Source organism: Chiloscyllium plagiosum, chromosome 5 (assembly GCF_004010195.1).
Source record: "Chiloscyllium plagiosum isolate BGI_BamShark_2017 chromosome 5, ASM401019v2, whole genome shotgun sequence".
Classification (NCBI taxonomy): domain Eukaryota; kingdom Metazoa; phylum Chordata; class Chondrichthyes; order Orectolobiformes; family Hemiscylliidae; genus Chiloscyllium; species Chiloscyllium plagiosum.
Window position 1 is genome coordinate 101872608 of NC_057714.1, and position 19740 is coordinate 101892347.

At 39.6% G+C, this 19740-nt stretch overlaps 1 protein-coding gene across 5 annotated transcripts in view; it reads left to right on the forward strand.

The window, feature by feature from the left end:
- The window catches only part of lmbr1 (limb development membrane protein 1), a 273924-nt gene that overhangs the window by 190105 nt on the left and 64079 nt on the right, over nt 1-19740 (forward strand). For all 5 annotated transcript variants that reach the window (XR_006311741.1, XM_043690708.1, XM_043690710.1 and 2 more), the window contains 3 exons: nt 6283-6369; nt 8546-8622; nt 10859-10936. Coding sequence is in view for 4 of the 5 variants with exons in the window: in XM_043690708.1 (XP_043546643.1) it covers nt 6283-6369; nt 8546-8622; nt 10859-10936 (242 nt within the window). In the remaining variant the exon portion in view is untranslated. The remainder of the gene's footprint in view (nt 1-6282; nt 6370-8545; nt 8623-10858; nt 10937-19740) is intronic.

Sequence of the window (19740 nt, forward strand, 5' to 3'; positions counted from 1 at the left end):
TCCATGAACTTACGACTCACTGAGTGAAGAACCTACCCCTAACTTCAGTCCTATATCTACCCCACTTAATTTAAAGCTATGCCCCCTTGTAATACCCGACTCCATACACGGGAAAAGGTTCACACTGTCAACCCTATCTAACCCCCTAATCATCTTGTACACCTCAATCAAGTCACCCCTAAACCTTCTTTTCTCTAATGAAAACAGCCCCAAGTGTCTCAGTCTATCCTCATACGATCTTCCTTCCATACCAGGCAACATCCTGGTAAACCTCCTCTGCACCCGTTCCAGTGCCTCCACATCCTTCCTATAGTATGGCAACCAAAACTGCACACAATATTCCAGATGCGGCCGCACCAGAGTCTTATACAACTGCATCATGACCTCAGGACTCCCGAACTCAATTCCTCTACCAATAAAAGCCAGTACGCCATATGCCTTCCTCACCGCACTATTTACCTGGGTGGCAACTTTCAGAGATCTGTGTACATGGACACCAAGATCCCTCTGCTCATCCACACTACCAAGTATAAGGGCGCAGGCTCAGAGGGCCGATGTGTCTACTCATGCACTGTGTAGATCTTTGTGGTAAACCTCCCTCCGACTTTCCACATCAAACACTGGTATGACAGGGTTCGTGTATATTTGGATATTAAGTGAGGCTTCTTCGACATGGTCCTCATCAAACTCTCCCAGGACAGTTACGAGATCGTGTTAGATACAGATAATACCTTCCTGACACTATCCCCATCAAATAATATGTGATATGAATAAAACGGCGTTGGATACAAAGTAATACACGACTAGAGGTCCCCCACCAAAATTCCCAGAACAGGGACAGCATTGGGTCAGATATGCATTAAATCTTCTTGTCCACCGTCCCTATCAAATACTCCCAAGGCTGGAACAATATGGGTTTAGATACACAGCAGAGCTGCCTCTATACTGTTCCCATCTAACAAACCCATTACAGGGTTAGGAGGGGGTTAAAGGCAGAGGAAATCTCTCTCTGTACTGTCCCTCATTCATCACTCCAATTACTGGGACAGAATGTGACTACGTACAGAGTAAAAATGTCTCGACACTGTCCTCATCAAACTCTGCGAGAACAGGGAGAGAACGAGGATTGATACAGCATAAATAGTGCTCTGCACTGTGCTCAGTAAAAACTCCCAGGATTCATACAGGACCTGGTTAAATACAGAGAAGAGCTCTTTCGACAAGGTCCACATCAAATACTCCAAGGACTGGGACAGTATGACAAGAGATGCAGAGAAAAGTTATTTTAACACTGTCTACATCAAACACTCCAAAGATACGGACAGCACACCCTAATTTAAGACTGAGTAGAGGAGGAATTTCTTTTCTCACACAGTTTGAGTTCTTTGTACCTCCTTCCAACACAGAACTTGTGTATGTTTAAATCTGATATCGATTCTTGATCCAGTAAGGGAATCCAGTGTGTTGGAAAAAGTGCAAGAAAGTGGGTTTGAGGTCTGTAAAAATAGCCAAGATCCTTTGGAATGGCACAACAGGGTCGAGGGGCCAGACCGACTATTCCAGCTCTTATTTTCTTTTTGTTGCCTTATGTACACCTCATAATCATACTGCTCACTATTGGGTATGATGTGAAAATAGTTGCATCTATCCACTCTACCATGCTGTTTTTCTGAGTCTCCACCTAATAAAGGCACTCCAATCCCACAACACTACTCAGATCACAGTTGCAAAGCTGTGAACAGTTTTATACCTCTGATATCAGGAAAGGTGTTCTGGCATTCAATGCAGTGCAGTGAGGATTCGCTAGAATGACAGTGGGTGTGGAGGGACACTCTTACGAGGAAAGCTTGAGTAAGTTGTGCTTCTGCTCATTGGCAAATAGAAAGTTTGTTGTTTTTCTTTCCCTGCCTAAGAAATGAAGGACTTGCCACAGAGAGAGTGCAGCAGACAGTCACGAGGCTGATGCTAAAGATGTCGAGGATGACGTCTGAGGACAGATTACATCTTTTAGGGAATTGACTGGAATTCAGAAGAACTCGAAGAGATCTGATTTAAAATAATGCAACTGCAACAGATCTGTACAGAATAGGTGCAAGGAGGATATTCTTCATGCTTGGATACTCCAAATTCATGGTGAAAGTCGCAAGATGTTGGCCAAGTCACATCGAACACCAGACTCGTTTCTGTTCTCAAGTATATCAATGTTTGATTTGGACAGAACACGAAAGTGTATTCATTCTTACAGTCCTGCTTTTCATAAATGTTCGTAATTAATCTGAAGATGAAAGTGGCCCATTGGATTATTTATGTCGATCTCAGTAAAGCAGACTTGGCAATGTGTCCTTGCTCTTCAAAGCCAATGTGCTTGCATCTTCTTGGGTGGCACCGTGGCACAGTGGTTAGCACTGCTGCCTCACAGCGCCAGAGATCTGGGTTCAGTTCCCGCCTCAGGGAACTGTCTGTGCGGAGTTTACTTATTCTCCCCACGGCTGCGTGGCTTTGCTCTGGTTTCCTCCCACAGTCCAAAGAAATGTGCAGGTTAGGGGCATAGGTCTGGGTGGCTTGCTCTTCGGAGGGTCGGTGTGGCCTTGTTGGGCCGAAAGGCCTGTTTCCACACTGCAAGTAAGTAATCTAATTCAGCATGTCAGTGTTCTGTGTAATTTGAATACAAGGGCATCTGAGCACACACATAGAGATCAGTGACTTCCAGCATTGGACAGAATAATTTAATCTTTGACAAGCAATGCCATACCTCCCCCTCTTTTACCCCCACCTCTGTCCCTACTAAAACATTTAAATCCTGGAACCCGCAACTGCCAATCCTGTCCCTGTTCTAGCCATGTCTCCGTAATAGCCACAACATCGAAGTCCCAGGTACCTACCCACGCTGCAAGTTCACCTACCTTATTTCGTATACTTCTTGCATTGAAGTATACACACTTCAAGCCACTTTCCTGTTTACAGGCACCTTCCTTTGAAATTGATGCCATGTTCCTAAATCCCTACACTCCAGTTCCTGCACCCTAAAGCTACAGTCTGGGTTCCCATGTCCCTGCAGAGTTAGTTTAAACCCCCCCCAAGAGCACTAGGAAACCTCCACAAAAGGGTACTGGTGCCCCTCAGGTTCAGGTGTAGCCCATCCTGTTTATAGAGGTCCCACCTTCCCCAGAAAGAACCCCAGTTATCCAAATACCGGAATCCCTCCCTCCTGCACCATCCCTGTAGCCACGCATTTAAGTGTTCTCTTTCCCTATTCCTCGAATCTCTATCACGTGGCACGGGTAACAAACCAGAGACAACAACTCTGTTCGTTCTAACTCTGAGCTTCCAACCTAGCTCCCTGAAATCCTGTCTAACATCATCTGTGGCACCATCTTAAAACTCAGCAAAATAAGCCAGAACGTAGACGACAAAGGCAGAAAAATAGAGAAATGTTCAGATTTCCAGTCCTTGTTAAGTGGTCTGCCATGGGCCAGGTGGCTTGTCATGAGCCCCATTTGCTGCACCCTTTGCCACTGGAACAAATTTCGCCACTCTTCAGTGCCATCTCGCTTCCACTGGCACCCTCGCCACTGAGTCCTCAATTGATTTTGCCACCAATGCCGCCAGGTACGGCAATAGCCCAAACTTGACTCGGCTGCTTCCACGAGTCTGCTTTGGGCCCATCTTACCTGTGTAGCCACTGCTGATGCTGCCAGGTCTCAGATTGGGCCCAAACCTACCTCCTTTGCCCCCGTGAATGCGCTGGGCCAACTCAAGTCCGCACTAAGTGGACTCAGCCCCACTGTAGCCATTGCTGTGACCGAGCTCTTCAACAAGAGATAAGTAAAATAAAAGAGAAGAAAAAAAACATGAGAAAAGAGATAGATAAAAGAAAAGAAATAAAAGAGAAAAGCAGACAGAGCAGTCAAGCCAGAGGCTCAGAAGCAATACTCTGCTGCCATCTTACTAGTAGCTTATATGGGTCAGTCATCTCAACTCCAGGCCATCTCTGCACATTTCAAAGGTTAAATTTAAGAAGAAAAAGTTATTTGACCAATTTTTCTAATCAGCTTGTTCAAAATGTAACTGCACATCCCTGGAGCATGTGGAACGTGAACCTGGGCCTCCAGGTGCAGGGACATTACACTGTGCCACAAGAGGACTCTGAAGCTACTGCACCTGGTATTCCCAGGCAGTCTCCCATCCAAGTACTAGGTTTGAACCTGGTTAGCTTCAGAGATCAGACGTGATCGCTTTGGGTTAGATATTTTTTAATCTATTCAGAGTTTTTATTACACACCTCTCGAGCAGTGGGACCTAATCCTGGGCCGATTAGTCCAGTGATAGGGAAAATATTACTGTGCCCCTAAAGAGGCCAGTATCATCGGCCAAACTATTTTCAGTTGCTTCATCAGTGACCTCTTCTTCTTATTATCAGAAGTGGGGATGTTCACCAATGATTGCACAATGTTCAGCGCCATTTATGAGTCCTCTGGCACTGGGTGTTGCTTGTGTACATGACCTTTTAAAAGTTTTCTGTTTGCATTATAAAATGCCCTAAAAGAGGGCACAAGTATTCTAGGGAGTTATATTGTCTCTATTAATCAAATTTATTGAGAAAAAAGTCAGCGAATGCACATAGCTTTGTGTGTCTCCAAGATGCCGACAATATATGGTTAATTTCTTTGTTTTAAGATAATCAAATCAACAAGTCTGTAGTGTTAATAGGTAATATATATATTTTGCTTGAATGAGACCAGAATTAATTACATTAGGGCAGAGAATTAAAATTGTTTAGGTAACTAGACCAACTTTGAGTATTTTGACAGGGGTGATGTCTCACGAAGTTTAGAGCAAGACCTAACCAATTAAGTGAAAACAGGACTGATTTGGATCGTAAACTTCGGAAATGTTTTTTAGAAACCCTTAAGATTAGGGCAATGAGCTTGTCCAGCTTATCCATTATCCATTCCATTGAACTGTACTTCACACGATCCATTCCCTCAGGTCTTGTTGCGAGTCCACTTGTGGAGGTTCATCCAGTTTGTAATCTGGAGTCTGTGAAGCCTGGCTAGCCATGAAAGCTGACAGAAGTCCTCTTTATAAATGCTGTCTGACTGTCACAGGCTATATAGTTTGATAATTGGTTGTAGCTGTTACCAGGTACCTTTTGGTTAGCTTTTAGTGTATCTTCCCTCTTGAAACCATCTTGTTTCAGTTTCACATAACAGGAGTATGATGGAGCTATTTCTTAGTGTTCATTAATGTGATTTTTATTACATTATGGACCTTATCAGAGTTTGAGAATGACTCCTTTACCTGTGTAGTTCCAGATGAAACTGCATTTTCCTGTGAGGAGAAAATCTTAAACTTGTACAATGATTATTCATGAAGTTTTAACTGCAAGTTCCATTTTTCTAAAATGGCATTGGACAAACAGACAGAAAACTGGCCACAAGGACACATGAACATCAGCTAGCCACAAAAAGACATGAACCACTCTCACTAGTATCTGTGCATTCAGATGAGGAAGGACACCGCTTCGATTCGGACAAGACATCCATCCAAGGACAAGCCAAACAAAGACACACACAAGAATTCCTAGAAGCATGGCATTCCAACCGGAACTCTATCAACAAGCACATTGACTTGAATCCCATTTACCACCCCCTGAGAAAAAGAACTGGAAATGACACCACCACAGAAAATGATGTCACCAATCCAAGGAAATCTAAACACATAAATAGAAAGCAGGCCATGGCGCCAGCGCTTCATCCAGAGACTCATTGATGATGTTACCTTGTATGGTGATGAAATGTCTGAAAATGAACCTTCCAGCTCAGCAAGCAAACCTACATCCAGTTCTGATATGACTATTGAGTATGTTGAATCGTGGAGTAAAACTCAGTAATGGCTTGTTACCTTTGCAATTGTCTGTTTCATGTAGTATAAAAAGGATGAAATTGAACTAACATCTAGCTACCACAAATCTATTTAGAAAGGAAACTGTTAATTTTGTAGTAGTTGCATTTAATGTTATGTGGCATATTTATCATCTATTGAGCAATTTTGTGAAAACTAATAATATGTGAACAGGGGACTGACCAGGTAAAGCTGTCATCTTTTCAGTGAAGCCAGAATTGTTTGAGGAATATGCAGGTGGTAACTGAACATTGGTAACAGGTACCTTTCCATTGCTATTAGAAATTAAGGAATGGATAATTAAATACAATCATATATTGAAATATAGAGAAAAGGTATAACAGCAAACATATCATACACTTTTCTCTCTTCCCTTAGGTGCTTATATGACATCCTATTTGAAATATGATTCTGACGAACTTGAGCAAGAATTGGATGGTGTAAGAAGCAAGAGATCAAAACTTGGTATTTTTTTGCATTCATTTTTCTCAAGCGAAAAGAATAATTCTACATTTAAACAGTTGAATACAAAGAAAGAACTGGAAATCTCAAGTAACAGGAAAAGCTGCAGAAATTAGCAGTTATGAAGACCAAACAATTGCTGCTACTTTTTGTCTTTCTTCAAAACCAGGAACAGATTCAGAAAAATTGAGGAGAAAATGTAAATCAAGCACAGAGGTGATGAGTAGGGTAGTGAGGGGATACGTGCAAGCTCTACTTATACTGAGATCCTGCAGAATTCATGGCAAAATCTTTCTAGTTTTTTTTCTTCCATTGCCATATGATGCTGTAAAACAGTAGTTACTTAGAATCAAAATGGATTACAGAATGCAAGCATCAATTTCCAGGCTATGTTTTAAATGATATAGATGTTTTTTTTCTGAGCAACAAGCAAATCGATTATGCTATGAATCCTAGTTACACTCCACTCACAGACCATGTATAACACAGACTAGGGATTAAGATTCATTTAAAATTTGCCTCAAACCAATGCTGTTTAAACATTTAAACTGTAATTTTCCTGCACACATTAATGCAAGAGACAATGTGCTATTTGTTTAAAATGTTGTGTAATATGAATTCAACTTTTAAACAGCTAGTTGAATATATCCGGATAATTGCAGTTTTGCCACTGGAGGGCTTGATGAAAATAATGTGAAAATTGCTCAGACGCTGCACCTTCCTTGGGAATTATATATTTTGGCAATTGGGATGGAATTTATCCATTTGTACTCTTATATGGATTTGGTTTATCCCTTTTATATAACAGTTTGTTAAGGTGCACCTGGGAGTCTTAAATCACTTGATAAAGAGCTCTATATTGCAATTTGTAAAGTAGCAAAATAATGTAATTTCTACATTCGGTATTAGAAGTCAAAATAATTTTTGTGAGGAGTCTGCTTGAGATTTTATCAGGGGCGACTTTGGTTTTTGGGGTGGATGCAGAATTAAATGAATTTGTCAGTATCAATATTTATTGGTTCTCCATTAAAAATAGAGATATAATACCAAAGAAAAGCATTAATTTCCTAGACATGGAAGCGTTTAAATTGACATGTGTCAACAGACATAAATTAGCAAAAGTTTTCTTTCAAAGTTACCTGATGTACAGTTCAGGGCACACACAAGTATCACTACAAACATATTCTGCAGATAGGTCCAATCTCAGGAAATTTGTTTCCATCACATATACACAGAGCTGGAACAACTTAACTCAACAGTTTCTGTCCTTTATTCTGAACATCAGATCTCAAAATTGAGATTTAAATTGAAAATTGATATATTGTAGATTCAACACAATAGCAGCAACATTTTTCCCCATATAATAGATTCTGAATATAGGAAGCCTTAAAATAGAATTTCCACAGTCACGTGCAAGGAATTTATTACTTGGTGATTTCATATTTTCTTCACTCCTAATTAACTCTATTTATTTTTCGATAATTGTTCTCCTTTGCACCCTTCCCACTACTTTCCCCATTCACTGCTATCACCCCCCACACCTTTTATCTCCCCTCTATGCCCCATTGTAGCCTCCCTTTTCCATCACCACACCTCTTTAGTCTCCTTCTCCCCAACCCTAAACTCACCACTCTTGTAACCTCCCTCTTCCCCCACAAGCCTGTCACCATCTCCCACTCCTTGCATCTTCCTGGCATGCTCTTCCAACGCCCCTCTGGCACAACCCTCCTCTTTGCCCACTTCTCCTCCACCCAACTTTTCTTGCCACTGTCCTCTTCCCCAACCCCTCTGGCAGCCACCTTCTCCCCTTCCAGCCTTCTTGTTGTCACATTTCCTTCCTTGCACTCCTCTTGCAGTGTCTTCCTCCCCACATCCCTCTAGTATCATCATCCTCCTCCTCCTCCTCTCCCATCCCCCGACCAGTAAATGTCTCAGCTCCATGGGAACAACTTCTTTAATTGGTTGGGCCTGTGATTTAATTTACAGAGGCATTTTGAGGATTTCCAGGTGAATTCATCTGCTGCTTCAGTATTTTGAGCACTGTTTCATAATAAACTTGAGAAATAGCTCTGTTCAGTTGCCATTTTTACTGTTTGCTATAACCAAATTCAGTTTAAAACTTTGAGCAATGTTGCATTGACAGAAGTTTTTAATTAGTTTGGTGTTTTCTTTTCTTAAGAACGACGCAAGAAAGCTTCCGCATGGGAGCGGAATCTGGTTTATCCTGTTGTCATGCTGATACTACTGTCAGGAACGGTGAGCTGCTTTTGTTAAAAATTAGTGCAGATAATGCAAGTGTCTGTATTATTCCCAGTTGTTACCAAATTTTTATATATAATCCGTAGTATAACTTTTACATTTCTAATAGTTTATATTCAAAGTAAATGAAGAACAACCATTTTTGCTTAGTGGTGTTATGCCCAGAGTCTGGTGTCAAGGGTGTTCCACTAACTTGTTACGGATTCAGATGAGATGCCACAAATCTATAAGCTCCCGGATGAGCACGGGTGAACTGGCTCCCCTTCTTTATTCACCCACTCCCTTGGTTAGTAACACCAAAGTTAATTTAAAAACGGATCGCTTTCCTTATGGATACTTTTCTCCCAGACCCAAATGAGCTTGTGTTTTTGAAAAAATAGCCAACTCAACCAGGCTTCCTTGAGTTAACAAAATGTGATTTTAGGAACACATGAGACAAGTCGGCCCTTCAGCCTTTGAGCCCACTCCATCATTCGCTAAGATCATGGGAGATCTGTGGCCGAATTCCATATGCCTGTCTTGAGCACATATACCTTAATACTCTTGCTTCACAAAAATTTGTCTTCCTCAGATTTAAATCTAACAATTGAATTCACGTTGACTGCCATTTGAGAAACACTGTTCCAAACATCCACTACTCTTTTTGCTTCTTCTAACATCTCACTTGAATGGCCCTAATTCTTGGTATTTTACGTCCTCTAGTTCCAGAACCTTCAACCTGTCGTAATCTTTATTTACTCCGCCTTTCCCTGTTAATATTCCTGAAGACCTTAATTAAATCATCCTTAACCTTCAAATTCCAGAGAATAAAAACCTAATTTATCCAATCTCTCCTCATAGCCCCTCATAACCCTGTAAACCTGCTCTGAACCCCCCTTCAGGGCCAAAACATCCTTCCTAATATGTGATGCACAGATCTGCTCACTTTACTCTAAGTGAGATCTAACTAATGTTTTGTGTTACTACAGCATAACACCTGCATTCCTGTATTCCATACCTTGCAATATGAAAGCCAGCATTCCATTAGCTGCCTTGACTCTTTTCTGCACTTATTTATGGCATTTTCAAGAGCTATGCACCCTAAAGCCCCAAATCCTGTTGGGCATCCAATGTTTTCTATACTAGAAAAACCTCAGAAGAAATAAAATCACAGCGTGCATACACATAAATTAGAAATAAGAGGAAAGTTCAAGAATCAGTCTGTGAATTGTTTGAAGTTTGGTAATAGAATGTTGCAGCCATTGCAGTGGAGGTTATCAGTAGCATTGGCGATGTTTATTAAATAGCTGATCTCAAGATTGTTTTGTAGGTTGGTTGAGATTCTGTGGTTCTGATTCCTTTTGACCACGATTGAATTCTGGCATTAAGTGCGAGGGAGAGTTCTTTGGTTGTCCTGTTATCTTTTGTCTGGCTTGCTCACTAACTAACTAGTTGGTTACTAGCTCTGAGTGAGTACTTTTACTTGCAATGTGACAGTGACTAGACGGTATTTCTTTGCTTGTGACTTTAATAGCATGTTAATACTTGGGCATTTAAAGTTTGTGTGGCTGACAAGAGAACCTCTGTCTCATGACCACACTGGCTTTTTGACGTGTGTGTGTTGAGGGAGGCGTGAAAGGAGGTGGGCTGACTGAATCATAAAGCTCACATAGAATCCCAGTCTTTCCTGGCAAGAATGTTTTTTTTTCTAAAAATTAATGTTCGAAGTTAGTTATAGAAGGAAAGAATGGATAAGGTTATAAGACAGCCATTACAATTTATTAGCATCAGCTTAACACAAGGACCTATACTTTTATCTTCTGAGTTTATAATATGTGCAAGCACGGCTTTGATTAATTTAAAAAGGCTTGCAGTTGTCTATTCCGATGGTATGACAACGTTCAGTCTTGGATGAGATGAAACAAACATCTTTCCGTATCGAGCTTTTTTCAGGATGAATGCATGATGAAAAGAAATAGTATTACAAAATGTTTACAGCTCAATTTAATGATCATAGTTTTGTTTCTGTTAGAAAGTTGTATGGTATTTCATAATAATAAAGGTATAATAAACACTCTATGTACATACTATTTCTGAAAAGTTTGAAAAACTCCATAACATTTTATTTTGGAAATGACATTATACAGATTTGCAATGTAAACATTATTAATATGCAGTAAATATTGTATGTGAGGAAATCTATTAATATCAATGTTTTTCCACAGACTTTTAATGACCAAATTATGTCTTACAGACAATTTCTGTCCTTTTGGTTGCTTTCAATATCCTGGCTCTGTTGGTTGATGAAACTGCAATGCCAAAAGGATCACAGGTATTAATTAACTGCAATTCTGCTTCAGGGATTGTTCTCTTGATATTCATGAAGTTGGATGTTGTGTAACTTTTTTGTTTTGTCTGCTACTGTTTTCAATCTTGCCATTTACTGTTGTTTAATCTTTCAACTGATGTCTTAACAAAATAATATGCAAGTGTGAGATGTGAGTAGTTAAAGGATTAGTTTTTATGAAAATTATTCATTAGGTGTATCAGTGAATCATATAATCATGTTCAGGCTGATTTTTATGTATTCAAGTTTGTGATTGTAGGCAGTAACTTGATGATGCAAACCCTACATCAACCAGCAGGGAGAACTCTCAATACATTCAAACAGTTTGAAGTTCACTCTGCTTCATTTCAAAGTCAGTGATCAAATCCCCAACGATGAGGGTCCATAAGATAAGCTGGTTCAATACTTCTTTAAACTCTAGAATTGATTGAGTTTTTAAAAGAAAAACAAGTATTTTTGGAATGTTTTTTATTGTCTGTCAGCAGTTCCCATTTTAATTTGCTTTTGCACCAAAAGAGAAGAAACTGGTGCACATTTGTAATGTTCTTTGCCAGTTGAAGAAAGAACTTGTGTATTGCTTTTCAGAATCTTAGTATCCCAAAAAGCTTTGTTGAATTACTGTTGCAGTGTAGGAAATAAAGAAGCACGTATATAGATAACATTAAAAGAGATAGTACCCAACATTTCCTTCATAACACTTCTGAAACTTGTGAAGGTGGTCATGAGCTATCTTCTTGTGCCATCATGGTATAATGTTAAAAGCATTTCCAGGATATTGACATATCAGGTAAGGAAAGTGTGTAGTTTAGTAGAACATGCTCTCAAGAGGTTGGTGTTTTCACACTCTTGTTGTCGTTGTTTTACTAGAGCATAGGTTGTGGGCTTTTACAGTGGTGTTGAAGAAGCTTTTGTGTTTTTGTAATGAAGCCTGTTGATGGTACACATTACAGTCAATTTAAGCTTATGATGAGTATTTAAAATGGTTACTGTAGTGCCAGTCTTGAGAGTCAAAAGGTGCGGTGCTGGAAAAGCACAGTTGGTCAGGCAGCATCTGAGGAGCAGGAGAGTCAACGTTTCAAGCATAAGCCCTTCATCAGGAATGTCACATTCTTGATGAAGAGCTTATGTTCAAAACGTTGACTCCTGCTCATCAGATGCTGCCTGACTGGCTGTGCTTTTCCAGCACCGCACTTTTTGACTCTGATCTCCAGCATCTGCAGTCCTCTGTTTGTGCCAGTCTTAACAGGTTGCGTTGTTCTGGTTGATGCCAGACTTCTTGAATATCATTGAAGCTGCATTAATACAAGAAGGTCAAAATATTTCATTACACTTGTACCTTTGTAGTCAGCAGAAAGATTTGTGAAATGTCAAGTGTCGGTGGGGCAGGGCTGTGAAATCAAACGCTGTTATTTCCAGAGCCATTGCAAAAATTAAAACGTTTATCCAAGTATGCAAGAACCTGATTTATCTTTCACATAGTTCCAGATTAACAAAAAACACCAACCAGGTTTCTGAACTAAGAAATAGCTGTTCACCTGTGATTAGGTAATACGTTTAAAACTCTCGTCTAAAAGCTCCCCAAAGCATACGTAATGATATACACAATTTTGTTTGCTGACTGCATGATGTACAAGTGTCTATTGCACTAGAAACTTGCTTTAATCCGGCATTATGCCCTAGGACTATAGAAACAGTCAAGGAATGGGGGGGAAGGGAGGAAGAAAATAGAGGCTGTTGCAGAAAAATCCAAATAGGAAAGCAATTCTTAGTCTATCTCTCTTTCCCTTGTTGCCTTCTCCCCCTCTCCAGTGACTTTGGGACCACCACTCCATATTCTCATATATTTGGATCACAACTCCCCAGACCATATCAATGTATCAGCCATTCAGAAATGCATCTGGGAATAGGCCCTGGAATCTCACTTCACTGATACTGGAGATTGCATTTTCTCCCACTGACTGCCCATCATGTTTATTATTGGGTTTTGCTGGAACATCATTGAGCCTTCAATTGTGATTTACTGTAGAAATGTCTTGTCAATTTCCTGCCATCCCTAAATTTATTCCAAGAAACTTGGTTACGTTACAATAAATATTAATAAACAATTTAAAGTGCAGATGTCAAAAAAATCAAAGATATCTAACCTGTGATCTCTTACGAGAGAGAAAAATTGTAAGCTGATTTTCTTATAGACATGCATTCCCAACAGACTACATACATAGAAACATGAATAATGGCCCTTGAGCCATTCAATTAGATATTCAACAGGGGTATATTGAGTGCTGTTCTAATAACCTAATTATGGAAAATGTGACATTGCCAGCAATGAAATTGATTGTAATATTTAGGAATTTATTATTTGAGGTAAGGTTAAATTGGACCTGATTTTTTTGGAAAAGGGAAGCCTGCAAGTTTGTGAAAGTGACTGGGGAAATTGTTCAATGTCAATTTTGTCAATGTGTGAAGTTTTCAATTAATAGGGAGAAAATGTTACTTATTCAGGAATAAAGGGGAAGTAACATGGACTGTTGAATAGGTTACTGATGTAGAACACTGAGCTCAGTTTAGTCCTGATTCCATGATAAATATTGAAGTAACAGTTGGCCTCAAAAATAAAAAAAAGAATACTCCAGGATCTCTAGTGTGGATTCTTGTCTTCTCAAGAGCAAATTTATTCTGGCAACAAGTCTTGGGGCATCAGAGTTCTAGTCACAGTGATGTCAGTGGTGAATCACATTGGAATATTCTCACAGACTACAAACCCATAAGTAAAATACACTGAATTTTTTTCACTTTTTATTGACTGTTTGTACAAAGGTTATTAAATGATTGCAACAGACACATGGGATTAAAGTAGAATCATATGTATTTTTATGACATACATAGCATTTAGGGTCAGAAATATACCATTCCACCCCTTAAGCCTGCTCTGCCATTTGATTAAAATGATGGTTGATCTGATTGTAGTCCTAACTTCACTTTGCATTCTGCCTCTCAAAACCCTTAACGTGCTTGTTGATCAAAATATTATCCAAGTCAGCTTTGAACATGTTGAATGACCTGCTGTACTGTGGGAAATAAAATTGTATAGACCAATGAGTAACTAATGGAGAAATTTGCCATTCTGCAAATATAAAATTAGTTTCGCAGGAGATAAGGTTGCTCAGTCGTGATTGCGAACTTAATACATCAGAAAGAAACCTAATTGTACCTTATTCAGCAGAGTACAACTTCTGAAAAAATTTTCTCATTGGTTCAGTGATTTCTACTTGGCTATTCAACAGTGCATGTGTAGAAAAATGTAGAATTCCTGAAAGCAACTTCAGGAATTTTGCATTTAATTGCACATGCAGACTCCAGAAGTTGTTGTCAGTTTCGGGGAGAGGTCTTGATTCAGAACACTGATGTCGCTACTGCAGAGAACAGGTTGTTGTGCGATGATCTCTTCCCTGTTGTAAGCAACCTATATAATTTCAATTTGCAGTACTTTTAAGATTTTTTAGTCAGCTGTGCACACCGATTATCTTCAGTGAAATAACTTGCGAGCATCCTTAAGGATATCTTCTGGTTTGCTGCACATCACATCTTGGAGGAGTCGTTACCATTATGCATGATCATGAAGCAAGCTTGTTGGCTTTTTTGGTTTTTGATCATCAAATCATTCCGAACAAGCAATTGATTTCAAATGTGCTTCATTAGAAGCTTATATTAGAGAAATATGTTTACCTGTAAGCCCATTTTAAAATATGTTGATGAAGCCAGTATCGCTGTTGATCACAAATTTGAGAGGTTGAGATTATATTTTTAAGCTGTGTAAATGAAGGCCAATGTGCATGATGTTGAGGATGCAAGTTCATATTTCATTGATACTGGCACCAATTAAATCATTCATTCTATTCAATACTTTTGTTAAAAAATTATTTATAGAATGGTAGAGTTGTACAACACGGAAACAGACCCTTTGGTCCAATTTATCAGTGCTGACCAGATATTCCAATCTGACCTGGTCCCATTTTCCAGCATTTACCCTATATCCTTCTAAACCCTTCCTATTTATATACCCTGATGAAGGGCTCCAGCCCGAAACGTTGATTTTCCTGCTCTTCAGATGCTGCGTGACCTGTTGCTTTTCCAGCAACACACTCTCAACTCTGATCTCCAGCATCTGCAGACCTCACTGTCTCCATATCCCTCCGGACCCTTCTGATTCACGTACCCATCCAGATGCTTTTTAAATGTTGTAATTATACCAGCCGCCACCATTTCCACTGGCAGCTCATTGCATACATGCACCACTCTCTGCATGAAAAAGTCGCCCCTTAGGTCCCTTTTAAATTTTTCCCTCCTCATCCTAAGCCTCTGTCCTCTAGTTCTGGACTCCACCATTCCAGGGAAAAGACCTTGTCTGTTTGTCCAATCCACGCCCCTCATGATTTTATAAAACTCTATAAAGTCACCCCTCAGCCTCTGACATTCCAGGGAAAATAGCCCCAGCCTATTCAGCCTCTCCCTATAGCTCAAACCCTTCAACCCTGGCAACATCCTTGGGCGGCACGGTGGCACAGTGGTTAGCACTGCTGCCTCACAGCGCCAGAGACCCGGGTTCAATTCCCGCCTCAGGCGACTGACTGTGTGGAGTTTGCACGTTCTCCCCGTGTCTGCGTGGGTTTCCTCCGGGTGCTCCGGTTTCCTCCCACAGTCCAAAGATGTGCAGGTCAGGTGAACTGGCCATACTAAATTGCCCGTAGTGTTAGGTAAGGAGTAAATGTAGGGGTGTGGGTGGGTTTCGCTTCGGCGGGTCGGTGTGGACTTGTTGGGCCGAAGGGTCTGTTTCCACACTGTAATCTAAATCTTTTCTGAACCCTTTCAAATTTCACAACATCCTTCTGATAGGAAGGAGACCAGAATTGTGAGCAATATTCCAAAAGTGGCCTAACCAATGTCCTGTACAGCCACAACATGACCTCTCAACTCCTGTATTCAATACTCTGACTAATAAAGGAAAGCTTACCAAATGCTGCCTTCACTATCCTATCTACCTGCGACTCCACTTTCAAGGAACTATGAACCAAGGTCACTTTGTTCAGCAACACTCCCAGCAACACTTAGCATTAAATGTATAAGTCCTGCTCTGATTTGCCTTTCAAAAATGCAGCACCTCACATTTGTCTAAATTAAACTCCATCCGCCACCCCTTGTCCCATCTGATCAATATCCCATTGTTGTCTGATGTAACCTCTTTCACTGTCCACTACACCTTCAATTTTGGTGTGAATCCTTTTCAAATTTTTCCCCCCTCACCTTAAACCTATGCCCTATGGTTTTGCCTCTCCACAAATACATCAAACGAACAAAGAAGTGGGCAGCACGGTGGCACAGTGGTTAGCACTGCTGCCTCACAGTGCCAGAGATCCAAGTTCAATTCCCGCACTGCTGCCTCACAGCGCCAGAGACCCGAGTTCAATTCCCGTCTCAAGCGATTGACTGTGTGGAGTTTGCACGTTCTCCCTGTGTCTGTGTGGGTTTCCTCTGGGTGCTCCAGTTTCCTCCCACAGTCCAAAAATGTGCAGGTTAGATGAATTGGCCATGCTAAATTGCCCGTAGTGTTAGGTGCAGGGGTAAATGTAGGGGAATGGGTCTGGGTGTGCGCGCTTTGGCGGGTCGGTGTGGACTTGTTGGGCTGAAGGACCTGTTTCGACACTAAGTAATCTAATCTAAATTATGTTTTAATGAATAATGGTGCCTGCGGAAAAATCAGTTGAATTTTGTTAATGGAAGGAAAAGCATATTTCTGAAAGCTGTTTGACTGTAATCCTACAGAAATACTGGTAGGATCTGAAGACTGAGGTCAATCTTGAAAGATCACACTTAATCTTCAATTTATTTTGGTCTTATTCATCATGATCTCTTAATACTCAAAGATTATCTTCGATGACAAGGGGCCATTCAGGTTATTGATCTAGAATAAAGAAAACTTCTTCGTTAGAGTACGTGAATCTATGTTGATGAATTATATATTGTCCTGTTTCATTTTATGGCTTTATGGAAAACAAAGGAAAATGTCCAGTCTGTTATTTGCATGCTTCAAAAATATGGCTTATTAGGTGATCTGGTCTTGAAGTTTGAGCTGAACAAAATGATACACGAATTGCATTTAAGTTCAAATTCTTGCTGAATCATTATGCACGTTTTAATTTAGAATGTTCAGAAATGTTTATTGAATGTTTCCTTTAAAAATCAAACAAAACTGCTTTCAAAATTTCACATTAGAATAAGTTGGATTAAGATGGTGGGATTACTTAGAATTTCAGGTTACTCGGTGGAATTTAAATTTTATAAATGTATCCATATTAAAAATGCACTCCACACATCAATTCAAAAAACGTTTAATGCTAAGTCATTAAGAAACTATAAAACATTAAATATTTTAATGCTTACCTCGTATATTTACCTGATACTTCTATAAATTCACAGACCCTTGTTAATTCTTTCATTGGAATTTGAATATGATTTAGTTTTTTACAACAAAAATTGATTTTTGTCCAGACCAGATTTTTCTATTGTGTTCATTTGTTTCCCCTCTCTGTATTTAGGCAGTAAGCATGAATGTGTGCACATGATCAAAGAGTTGTAGCAGAGCATCGAATCATGAAGCAGCATGTTCTATCTTTTAAACTAAATCGCATTCACATACTGAATGCTACAGCAATGAGGCCAACATTGAAATTGATCAAGTGCAGCGGGAAACAAAAGTTCAGTTTATGATTCAAAGTGGTATTTGTTGGATTGATAAGAATGGCAAAAGTGCCAGTCCAGGTATGCTCTTATCAAGCCAAAAAATCCTGTTTTGAAGTCTTTTAAACTTGTTTCTGGTCATAAACAGGTGGAATTAGTTTTACAAAAACGTTTCAAAACATGTCCTCCTTATGCTGCCATGAAGCGAGGGAAAGGACAACGAAAGGTTTTGGAGTTGAAATATTCCTACTCTTTAAGTTGATTCCAGAAAATCTGGGCCAGGGACAGATGCATTATTGTTTGTGGTCAGCTAGCTAAGCTATGTAGATGAAGGAACTGTCAGGCTTGATCTTTACTTTATGCTCACATATTATGTCTCAGCCAGAACATTATTGGTTAGTCTCTTGGTTCAGCAGGAAAATATAGTTCTGGGTACTTCTCTGATTGCTACTGGATTTGTTCGAACCAAGTGTAAACCACATTTAGTCAAAGCTTTTGCTTAAGTCCAAATCTGGACACACTATAGCTTCAAAGAGGACAAGAAGACTTATGGCAGTGCGTGCAAAAGACATTTCCTAGAATAGTTCCAGGAGAGGACGAGTGCAGTTACCTAAGTAGACTAAGAACAGCTGGGGTTGTTTTCTTCGGAGTAGAGAAGATTTATAAGAGATTTGTTTGATGTGTTTAAAACTTTGAAGTATTTAAATAAAGAAAGAGAAGCTGTTTTCTGTAGCTGATAAATGGGTAACTGGAAAGTACAGGCCAATGGCAAAAGAACCATAGATACATGAAGAAAAGTTGTAATCTCATGAATGGTTAGAATTTGGCACTCACTACCAAGAGGATGACTGCTGCAGATTCAAAAGTAGCCTTTTTAAAGGGAATTGGATGAATCCTATTAGAATATATCTATATCTGAGATAAAGAAATAATATTCCAGAGATTGTGAATCACTTGGTTGTTCTTAGAATGATCTGGCCAATTTCCTCTGATTTTTATTTTCTTAATTCTTTTGTGGGATGTATTTCTGATGAGGCCAACATTTGGTGTCCATTCCTAACTACCTTTGAACTTAATGCTTGGTCATTTCACAGGGGACAGCTAAGAGTTAACTTCGTTGCTTTGGCTATGGAGTCGTACATACAGCAGACCTGGCAAGAATGGCAGATTTCCTTCCCTTAAGGACTTTTTTTTAAACAACAACGTAGTCTATTTTCAGGGTCATCATTATTGAAAGTAACTTTGCAATTCTAGATTTCTTAATTCAATTTACATTCCAGTAGCTGGTATGTCCCTTTTACATCAGATTGGGCCTCTGGATGACTCGTCCGATAACATTCCCACTATACCACCATCTCTCCCCTCCCATTTTCTGTGGTGTACTAATTTTATGTATCTATCTGTGCAACTGGTGATTCTCTTCAGTCAAATAGGCAGTGAGGTACATAATTAGTGCATCTAAATAGTATTGGTGAAAAAGGAGTGGATCCAAAAAAAGTTATACAGGGAGGTCTTAAGATACCTGGGCATTGATCTTATTGAAGTATGGATGCTAAAACTCAACAGATTGGTATGTTTCTGGTTTAAAAACTTCAATAGGTTTATAATATCCCCAAGCTGAAAAACCTATCCATCAGCACCTGTGTGATATTGATTCTGCTGCTTTGGTTCACTGTTACCAGCTGTTAATCCTGTACATCAAAGAGCACCAAATCTCTTACCCCTCCCTCAAAGAAATTATGTTTGTACCTCCAAAACCCACAAGAAACACATTTCAAGCCAACTTCCTCTTTAAGGTGCAAATTGACCTCAAATTAACATGTGTTCCTGCAATAAAATTTGGTGTTCTGTAGATTTGAAAGATGAATATCATGCATTATAGAATGGAAAATATCAGGTGTTGCTGCAAGACTGGTTCATGGATTTTGAATATTATTTGTTAGAACATTCAATGGTGACAACCTTGAAGCCTCCATCATTCACATTCTGATACAATTGTTTTATAATTCTGTATCCATCTAGATTATGATGTTTGAGTCTTAAAATTGATTTTC